General features: G+C 36.6%; 1 protein-coding gene across 9 annotated transcripts; it reads left to right on the forward strand.

Annotated features, from left to right (window-relative positions):
• Nucleotides 1-910: 910 nt before the first annotated feature.
• On the forward strand, nt 911-11,043 carry LOC110851478 (copper-transporting ATPase 1). Of its 9 annotated transcripts, none has more exons than XM_035853310.1 (23): nt 911-1,914; nt 3,737-3,894; nt 3,983-4,443; nt 4,521-4,684; nt 4,771-4,932; nt 5,002-5,262; nt 5,346-5,579; nt 5,662-5,802; nt 5,877-5,985; nt 6,070-6,323; nt 6,411-6,608; nt 6,683-6,842; nt 6,905-7,070; nt 7,175-7,301; nt 7,373-7,493; nt 7,573-7,808; nt 7,890-8,000; nt 8,077-8,226; nt 8,299-8,369; nt 8,498-8,631; nt 8,761-8,800; nt 9,628-9,894; nt 10,399-10,537. In XM_035853310.1, the coding sequence occupies exons 3-22, from the start codon at nt 3,996-3,998 to the stop codon at nt 9,887-9,889; spliced, it is 3,549 nt and encodes a 1,182-aa protein (XP_035709203.1). In that variant the 5' UTR covers nt 911-1,914; nt 3,737-3,894; nt 3,983-3,995; the 3' UTR covers nt 9,890-9,894; nt 10,399-10,537. The 9 variants fall into 9 exon arrangements, with proteins under 9 accessions (XP_035709203.1, XP_035709200.1, XP_035709204.1 ...); XM_035853307.1 differs by lacking the exon at nt 10,399-10,537 and having other exon boundaries at nt 911-1,246; nt 1,691-1,914; nt 9,628-10,322; XM_035853311.1 differs by having other exon boundaries at nt 912-1,914; nt 9,714-9,894.
• Nucleotides 11,044-11,208: the final 165 nt, after the last annotated feature.

Genomic DNA, 11,208 nt, shown 5'->3' on the forward strand with positions numbered 1-11,208 from the left:
CTACGTGTGACCATAACTAACAAATCTGTTGATTCGTGCATTACATCAACGTCAATAATGAAGAATGATGAATTGGAATGCATCCTATTTATTTAGTGGTCACATGTGCATATCCTGTTGGTGCATGTGTATGTATACACTTGCCAATGGTACCCAACACCAGTCTTAATTTTTTTGCACGATGATTCTCATGAAGGATCATGAGATGTAACTCGTGGGACCGAACATGGGTTAAATATGTTCAACGATATTTACAAAATGAGTATCGAATATCACTCTTTTATGACCTTTGTCGAGAAATTTAATCTATCCGTAATAAGAATTTAGCACTGGTTTCACATTCCAAACTTTCAATAAGCTTCAATGTTCATTATCAGAAAATTTCTGGAAATCTAATTTGAAGGTTAACAAATTTCAGAGAATCTATCCATTTTTTTGCTAATCATTTCTTCGAAATTACATGTTAATAAAGGATAATGCCTGGAGCATACAAACTGTGCAGACTTGTCAATGTTCGTATTCATGAAGGACATGCGAATAACTAGACTGCCAAAAAATTAATACCAATCTAACCTGGGATTAGTTGCAAATTCGAAACTTTGAGGTTAATGATTTTCAGAGGTACAAGGTTTGCATAATCGACTTGCATGCAATACATTCACTGCATACATATTTGTACGACATAAAAAGTACTTATTAATCCTATCGAGAGCATTTCGGAATGTTCTTGCGTTCCAGAGAACATTTTGGAACTAATGTTTTAGTGATTTGTACGTTTTGAAAATAAAATGATGCAATTTCTGAGTTTTTTGCAACTTTCACCACGGAACTAAACTTCCAGAACATTTGCATAAATTCGGAACGTGACGTCATCTTAAGAACATAAATATATAGCTTCCGATGTCAACGTTCCATCGCCAATTCAAGATTTGACTTTCTAGTGCTCAGACTGCTTTCTCCTTGTCCAGCGTAATAACGCCCACTTGGAAAATTCTAGAACTAAAGTATCACCGGTGAAAGTCTGCCATGAACTGCAGGCCTAGATAACTAAAAAAAACATGGCACATGAAATTCAATTAATATAAGAATAATACCCAACATTTTGGGCGATAACATCAAAATTTGTAGCAATGATAGCATGTTATCTTTCCGATGCTTTTCTGCCTGAAGCCCACACAGCCAATCAAATTCTACTGCACATAAACTTCCTTCCGTGCGAATCTCTCTTCCTTTCGTCGGATGTTGAGTAAGAAATCTCCTTCACTTTAATCAAGTAGCATTCAAGTCTTTGTACCAATTTGACAATAGAATAAAAAAAGTCATATTTTGACAACTAAATATTTTAAAAAATTGTGGACAATTTAAAGCAACTAAATTTTCGAAAGTTTTGGTTCACGATATCCGTGCCCACTATTTGTCGTGTAGGATGCAAAAACCTACTTGTTGGTTGCTTGGTCAGGTTTTTTAGATCGGAAAAATTCTAGTTTAACAGATCATCAGACCAAACTCAACCACAATTCGAACTAGATCACCAAAAATGTGAAACTTGCTAAAAATAAGGTGACATTGCATGTGTGCTGGAAGTAAATTAAAAAATAATTGGTGCTATTATTAAATCTTTGTCGGTTCATCATAATTAAATTGAATTAGAGGACGAAAACATTGACAGCTTATTTTGTTCTCCATCCAGCAGTGCACGATAGATTAGTCAATGTCATTCATCATACATAGCCAGCCAGATATTTAAGGAGATACCGTCAACTGTGATAACGATAACATGAAATAAGAAGGGGCCAAGGATTTCAAGGTGGCTTCCAAAATCGAAAATAGACTGATTTACCAAGGAAAAGGTTGATTCACTCATTTATCGAACAGCTGGTTGGTTATCTACTCAAGTCAACCAAGTTGAAAAGGGTAAGTTCACAATTATCACTGAATGTGTATCATCATCATTATTCATTATCGTTCGTCGTAGTCGTGTGCAGTGGTTGGAGGAATTAGGTAGCAACTGATAAGCAAAAAATTTATATGTCCTCACATTTACATTTATCAGAGAGTATGGATTGGATTATCATCATGAGATAAATGGTTCATTTCTCGTTGTGGATTTGGTGATGGTAAAAAGTGTAGTTAACTTTACTTTCTCCACTGTTATTATAACTTTGACCCTGTTGACCCATCGGAAATAACTATTTACTCATCCTCCTACCCTTTAACCTTAATAATTACTGATTTATTAGCTGCATCAAGTTAACATCGCGTGGTCAATGATCATCTCGTAACACGTATCAGTACTTTCTTTCTATTTATGAGTAACGAGACATTTGTTCGCCTCCAGTCACACAAAGGTCAAGATAAAGTAGTGATTAAGATAAAAATACTGTATATGAATTACTGAGCTGCTTGTTCATCCAAGGTTTGTTCTGTTTATTGATTGAACTGGACGGGTTGGCAGGTTTATTTACTGAATCAATTTTGCATTGGTCACTACTATGAGGATAATTGCACCCGATATTAATTTTATCATCGTCACGTATTCACAATATGGCATACAATTGCCACTAGAGATCATCATGTGTCTACTTAATTGACTTACTAACGACGAAGACGACAAGCTTGTAATTCACGGAATTCGCAGACTGAGGAAGTTAGTTAGAGTAATATTTAATAGTGAAATATAATAATTAGCAGTCAGCAACTAACATGAACTAGATTTTTAATACTCTGCAAGTAGCTAGCTAATTAATTTCAATTCAAATCCATTGTAAGGATTGGATTGAATTGAGCATTGAAGCATTCAACACTTTTTAAAACGACTTGGTTCCATGTAATAAATAATTATGTAGAGTTCAAACGAAAGCGAAATTTTAATCAGAAGTCACGTTGCTGGATATCCCCTTCATTTTAATTCAATTAATGTTGAACTTAGGAGGACAACCCTTCACCGACAGAATCACCGATCTTGATGCCCTTTGGATATGTTGTAGTCCTAGGTGAGTCTAGCAAAAGTGAAGAAGGATTTCATTCAATGGCCCCATTTGCGCCCGCCACACCCACTCAAAGGTGCGAAAATACCCTGTTTTGGTTCATTAAAAAAATCACCAAAAATCCAATTTTGGTCGGATTTTCACAATTTAAGCATTTTTGTGACCCTAGATAGTTGCTTTATCATATCCAATAGCAAACTCAACTTTTTTGAAATTTTGATTTTTTCGAAATCTACGAAATTTTCGAAAATATTCAAAAAATTCAAAAAATTGAAATTCATGTCGGATACGATAAAACAACCATCTGGGATCAAAAAGGTGCAAAAATTATCAAATTATCATTAAAAATGGATTTTTGGTGAATTTTTTAATGCGACCAGTTTGGCATAAGATTCCTCTTTGAGTGGGTGTGGCGGGCGCAAATGGGGCCATGGAATGAAATCCTCCTTCACTTTTACTAGACTCACCTAGGACTACAACATATCCAAAGGGCATCAAGATCGGTGATTCTGTCGGTGAAGGGTTGTCCTCCTTAGAGTTTATTTCTTGTTGACATTATGTTGGGGTTTTATGACTTGGCTCATAAATTATGTAATTCACCTCCGTGTTCCTACTTACTTTGTTCGTGCATCATAGTTGTGACGACGAAGTAGTATTCCAATCACTTTCATCCCCTTTGTTCTCTAACCTCGACTTTTTTTATTCCACTATAGAATCCTTGAATAACTTGATTTTATTTCTCTTTCTAGGATCTGGGAATTATCGGTGGTGCTACATTATTGGAAACATTCTACTCAATACGATACAAATTTTAGTTGGAAGTCAAGTATTTAAGTTTGTGCGATTTTAAAAATCAACCTGATAATTTTTCTACTCAAATTATCCTCATTTTTTCACTCACAAAAAGGTAAGTCAATAAATGTTGGGACTGTTAAAGATACATACGCATATTTATTAGCAAAATATTAATTGATAATTGATTCGATAATTTGCAGACTCTAAGTCAAGATGGAGAACGGAGGCGGCGGTCTGTTTGGAGGAGCAGAGTTCAAGATGCGCATTGATGGCATGACTTGTCAGTCCTGTGTCAAAAACATTCAAGGGCATGTGAGCGGAAAGGCAGGAATTCACACCATCAAGGTGGATTTGAAAGGAAGGAGTGGCGTCGTGTCATACGATCCTGGTGTTTGGACGCCACAAGACATCATGGAAGTGGTAGAGGACATGGGGTTCGACACAAAATTATGGACGCCAGAATGTGACCTTGAAGAACCCCCAACAACCAGCAGCGACCAAAATTCCAAAAGTTCTGGGACTGAAAAACCTCCAAAAGAATTAGTCATCGACATATCCTCAGGGGAGGAGAAAGATTTAGAAAGATGCATACTACGGATTCAAGGAATGACTTGTGCATCTTGTGTAGCTGCAATTGAAAAACATGCCAAAAAAGTTGCCGGTAGGTGTGAAATTGTTATTTAGTACGTATTATCTTTCGAATTCATCCTATAGTTGTTTATGTTTTTTGTAAAATAGGTGTTAAACAAATTTCTGTGGCGCTAATGGCCGCAAAGGCCGAAGTAATATACGATGCTTGTCAAATTTTTCCGAACCAAATTGCCAATGCAATTTCAGAGTTGGGGTTTGCATGTGAAGTTATCGATGACTATAATGCCGGACAGGGTGAAGTTGTCTTGAGGGTAATTAGTCCATAATTGGTGGTTCTATTATTAGTCCAGTAATTTTTATGAAGTGAAACACGTTATTAATTGTGATATATTTATAGATCGAAGGAATGAATTGTCAAAGCTGTATTCCTGATATTGAGTCACACGTTATGAAACTGAAGGGGTTGATTTCCGCTAATGTGACGTACAGTTTGAGTTCTGGACGTTTCAAGTACAATGCAGAAGTAACGGGACCGCGAGATATTATTGACGCTATAAATGTAAGTGTTAAGATTTAATATGTATGTCTTGGAGTACTAGTAGTATGCATGAATTGATTTGAATTGCAGGAACTTGAAAGGTTGCAAGCTTCCTTGCAACAACATCCACATGTTGGAGACTTGCAGCACAAAGATACAACGCGAAAGTGGAGAAATTCTTTCATGGTATCACTTATTTTTGGAGTTCCGAGTATGATAGTCATGATGTACTTTATGTTGACGATGGACATGGATCATCAGCATCATGCTACATGCGAACTTCCAATGTGCATAATACCCGGCGTTTCGTTAGAGAACTTTCTTTTATTTCTGCTGGCCACACCTGTCCAAGTAAGTTGATATTCGCAATACTTGCTCTCCTCAGAAAATGATATGAATATAACTAACTAAATACTTTTTTCATTTTGCTACAGTTTATTGGTGGCAGACACTTTTATATTGCAGCTTGGAAAGCAATAAAGCATCACTCGACGAACATGGATGTCCTTATAATGTTGGCGACAACGATTTCTTATTCTTACTCCTTCATTGTACTTCTTGCTGCAGCGATAATGCAACACAATCCGAGTCCAATGACTTTCTTTGATACTCCGCCAATGTTGCTGCTTTTTGTCTCACTTGGAAGATGGTTGGAAGCTGTGGCGAAGGTAGTACTCTTAATAATACATACATCAACTGCTCGTACTTTATTTGAAGTTGTGATTTGTAATATCATTTATTTTTTTGCAGGGGAAAACATCAGAAGCATTGGCAAAGTTACTCTCATTGAAGGCTACTGAGGCCCTGCTCGTAACCATTACTCCTGATTTTGAAGTTACGTCTGAGCGACAAATCTCAGTTGATTTGGTCCAAAGAGGCGACATATTAAAAGTAAGCATGTCAAGTTTATTTTAAAATATATCTTTTGGAAAATGATTTTAACTCTTTTATACTTCAAAAATAAGGTGATTCCTGGATCCAAAATCCCCGTTGATGGAAAAGTGATCTTTGGCAGTTCAATGTGTGATCAATCTATCATTACCGGAGAATCAATGCCAGTCGTAAAAAAGAAAGGTTCGCAGATTTATAAATAGTTGATTCGTGTAAACTTTTGTTTGTTTTACAATTAAAATATCACATCTTGGCTTAAATCATTAGATTCCCTAGTCATTGGAGGGTCCATCAACGCCAACGGAATGCTTCTAGTCAAAGCCACTCAAGTTGGGGATGATACCACTCTCGCTCAAATCGTCAAATTGGTAGAAGAGGCTCAAACATCCAAAGCCCCAATTCAGCAGCTTGCAGACAAAATTGCTGGATATTTTGTTCCTATTGTTGTTGGATTTTCTCTGCTCACTCTCTTCGGATGGATATTGGTTGGCTACATTCACCCACAATCAATGAATGTCAAGGTAGATTTATATTGACAAAAAAGTTTCATCTGGAATGATAGTTTCAAATACAAATTGATTGTTGTTTTTGTTCACCTACAAATTCAGCATTACGATGAGGAACGGTTTAATCATCACGAATTGGTGTTTCAATATGCTTTTCGATATGCATTAACCGTTCTAGCGATTGCATGCCCTTGCTCCCTGGGTCTTGCTACACCCACGGCTGTCATGGTCGGCACAGGAGTTGGTGCCCTTAATGGAATATTAATAAAGGGTGCTGAACCACTTGAAAATGCTCACAAGGTAATGACTTGTTATAATCTGTTAAATCACAAAATAACAATTAAGAAGCTTAAGTGAAACGTACTGATATATAGGTCACAACTGTCGTATTTGATAAAACTGGAACAATTACTCATGGGGTTCCAATGCTGACCAAAATTTCCCTTCTGACCAATGATAGTTTCATTCCATTTTATAAACTCTTGTCCATCATAGGAGTAGCGGAATCAAATAGTGAACATCCTATTGGATCAGGTAATGTTTTATTTTCATCTGTTTTTTGTTTATGAAATTGAGGATTTCCTTAAACATTCCAGCAATCGTGAGGTTTGTCAGGGCCACGGTTAAGTCAGAACTCAATGGTAAATGCGAGGATTTCGTTATCGTTCCGGGATGCGGTCTCAAGGCTACAGTGACTCGTGTTGACAATAATTATAAGTCACTTATGGACGATGAAAGTCAGCACAATCTGTTAAACGCAAGGTACGACAGGCAGTTAATATGAAACTTTTAATATTACTCACTCTTGAGTATATCCAAAACTTAACATACAAATTGAGGGTTAACATTTAAAATTTTAAAATTAGATCATCCACGTGGACCATTGACCAAGTCACTATTGACACTTCGCTTCAGAACCAATTTGGGAGCTTTGCTTCTAATGCAGAACCACTCATTCCTCTTGGTGACGCAACTACAATTGAGACTTTTGAGGTAATTATTACAATCATTAGGTTAATTATTCAATTGTGTGCTCATATCTGCGAATTTGTTTATGGCGTCAGGTGCTAATTGGAAACCGAGAGTGGATGCGTAGAAATGGAATCAATGTCCCAGAAGCGGTTGATAGAATCATGATTGATCAAGAAGACCAAGGTCAAACCGTCGTACTTTGCGCAATAAACGGTGAGACTTGATACTAGGAATATCCCTCATGAACTGATTTTGAATTAATGTGATGATAATGGCTTTCTTTGGCATTCAGGCGTTCTTTGTACTATCTTGGCTGTGGCTGACACTGTAAAACCTGAAGCCGCCCTTGCCGTATTTACCTTAAAAAAGCGCAATGTTAACGTAATCTTATTGACTGGTGACAACAAAAAGACTTCAGCGGCTATTGCCAGACAAGTTGGCATTGGTCGTGTATATGCTGAGGTATTGCCGTCTCACAAGGTGGAGAAAATCCGTCGTCTTCAAGACCAGGGTCACAGAGTTGCAATGGTTTGTACTCATTATTGTTCTTATACATATTCTGACTTGAGTTAAAGTACTGATTCATAATTACACTTTACTTTCACTCAGGTTGGGGACGGAGTTAACGACAGTCCTGCATTAGCCCAGGCCAATGTAGGAATCGCCATCGCTTCCGGTACAGATGTAGCTGTTGAAGCTGCTGACGTCGTATTGATTCGGGTAATTTATATTGCACATCATAATAAGTCATTTTAACTTTCTAATACCCTTATGTTATTACAATGTCAAATAATAGAATGACTTGTTGGACGTAATCGGATGTTTGGACCTCAGTCGTACCACCGTTCACCGTATCAGATTGAACTTTGTATTTGCCAGTGTTTACAATATCATTGGCATTCCTCTCGCTGCTGGATTGTTTAGTCACTGGGGACTTTCTCTCGAGGTAATTAATCAGTCTATACTGCACCCTCAATTTGTATGTTTAATTAACTAACTGAAATATTGTTTGGTCCAGCCATGGATGGGCTCGGCTGCAATGGCTCTCAGTTCCGTCTCGGTTGTGTGCTCTTCACTTCTGTTGAAGCTGTAAGATTTTACCTAAAATGGATAATTTGTTGTAACTAAATAATATTTTGCAAAATTACGTGACTATAATCAAGTTGCCTTAATTAGTTCAATATGCTTCAAACTATGCCATCTTTGTCCTCCTTCAGATTCAAGAAACCAACTCGGGAAAGTTTGACCACAACAGAGTTCTTGAAGAGTATGGATGCACGAAGCAGACAGCCCAAAGACTTTGACGACGTATCCGTTCATCGGGGTCTTGACGACATGGGTCCTCCTCCAGGTACGCAATACGTTTAATGATAAGTAATGTAGGTCAACATTTATTTAAATCATTTGAAAAAATGCGAGTACTTGGCATACGTTAAAATAATTAAACAACAAAATTATTAACAACTTTCTTATCCTCCAGACATGTCTCGCCTCTCTCGAGCCAGCAGCACCATCAGTCGGTATGTCGGCAAGATTTTATTTCATTTCCTTTTGCCTTTTATGACTTTTCTTAATTTTGCTTTTCAAGAACCTGTGCTTGCATGTCGTGTTCATTGTTCAAAAAACAGACTGCTACTATATAATAATGCACTCCAAATTTACGCTTTTATATAAAATAAAACCTTAATCCCTGTGCATCTCTCAATCAGTTTGTTGGTCTTTTATGTTTGTAAATCTATATTTTGGTATCGTAAAAGTCCGTATTACTTTAAACCGTCAGTAACTACTATTGGTATCGTATAGCTATTGTACAAGTATTTTCTGGTTTATGCTATAGCATGGATGTGCTGGGGTAAAAAAACTATACTCTGATTTTATAAGCTTCTTTACCTTGTAGAAAATTGATGCAAACTTTTTTTTCAAATCCTTTATTGCTAGCTCTCCTTTCGAATTATAAAAAAATGGAGCATAGTTGCGGTTCTGTAATCGGACTTCGTAAAATAAAGTAGCATGATACTATTAACCCTTTGATTGGTTTAGTTTTGCACTTTGCACACCCATTTGCACATATATTTGCACTTATTAGTATTATAGTTAACGTTACTGTAAATGCAAAGCATGTCGTATGTACCCGTTATTAACACTCTAAAACATGATGACACAAATAATATTTCCACCATCAGATTTATCACAAGATGCATCTCAATGGATGATTGGGAAGATACACATTAAAAATGGAATATCTTATTTCTGGCTGTCCAAAAACTACTACTACTCTATAGCCGCCTCCTCCTATAAAAATATAGCTTTGGGAAATATTTATGAGAATTTTTGAACTCTACTACAGCACGTATAGCAAAGCAACCAACAATTTGGCAGTAGTAAGTAGTCGTCGTCGTAGTCATCACATAGTAAATTGCTCCCCCTGTGTAGGAACGGGTTTGGTGGATCAGATATTGTATACTCCCTCAAGAATGGAAAGAAGAGGACGACGAGCAATGGAGTGTCGGTCCACTCTGACCAAGGGTCAGGTGGATATTCACGGGTCGATTGTTGCGTTGGTGGGGAGGACGGCTCGGATGAACTGGAATACCTCATTGCTTAATTGACACAAGTAAAAGTCGACAATATTACATAAGTCGTCGGATATCAGAGTCTCATTCATTGAATTAGAATTTAAAATAGTTAAACTAGACAAGTAATACTCAAAATTCGTAGCATTGTCATGAGAAATTTGACCATTGCATTGCATTTCTTAGTACAACACGCCCACAAATGATATTTACACACAACACCGTATGCACGTACAATTGGACACCCGGAAAATAATTCCACACTACGAAAAATTAGTCTAGTATAATAGTCCAGTAGAACACTTATCCTATATAATGAAGTAATACTCACATATGTAACTTCTTCTTCTTCAACCTCTCTTTTTGTTGTGATTGAATTATTATTATTTGTAGCTCTTTACACGTTATGTGCCATTTATTTTGCTATATTGCATTGAAGCCGCACAATAATTAAACTATTTGTAGAATATATATTGGTGGTGGCATACCAAAAGAATAATATTATTGTATACCAATGATGTTAATTTGCTTATGTTTTGGTAAAGGATGGTAAGTGAAGTGATGGGTAGGAGTCCAAGAAGCGGAAAGAAGGACGTTCTTCTGGAACATGACGAGGCGTATGACATCGAATTCATGCCAATGATGATGTCCCGATACTCCGATAAGAACAAAGGCAACGACAAGCGCTTGTAGTTGTTAAGACAATTTTCCTGTCAACAGAGGAGCAATTTTCATTTTTTACTATGTACCTACCTTAAAACATGTCTGTACAATTACATATTTTACCATGCAGTTACCAACTTATTTTTACCCAGTCCTCCTCATACTCGATCGTTATCATCGCATTAATCAACCCATTGTTATTATTATGTATACTTCAACGACCTTTCAATCAATCAACGACGACCAAGCCCCAATCAGCCATCATTATCGAAAACGAGACTGCGGCATTTGGTATTCAAAACTTATATATACATTATTTTACTAAATATATATATAAATACATAGATTTGTATTTCATTTTATTTTCTCTTTTTGGAATTTTTTTTTCGTCTCGATATTTTATTTTCGAATTAGTTAGCCTCAAGCAAAATATAATATTTTATCATAATTATATTCCTATTTATATACGTTAAAAGATATCAAGAAAAATAAAAATGGACTAAACACTTCTCTTTTTCGTGAAAGAATTCCATTCTGCAAACCATAAAATTTCTTTATAGTGCTTCATTTTCCGCACGAGCAATAAAACCATTTACTCGAGTGAGAGTGGTAGCAAATTGAGTGAAAGCTTTCTCCAACTCACTCACTCACCAACCCGTCACTCGCCACCTAACATGCTCCTACCTGACGAG

This window comes from Folsomia candida, unplaced genomic scaffold (assembly GCF_002217175.1).
Source record: "Folsomia candida strain VU population unplaced genomic scaffold, ASM221717v1 Fcan01_Sc006, whole genome shotgun sequence".
NCBI classification, from domain to species: domain Eukaryota; kingdom Metazoa; phylum Arthropoda; class Collembola; order Entomobryomorpha; family Isotomidae; genus Folsomia; species Folsomia candida.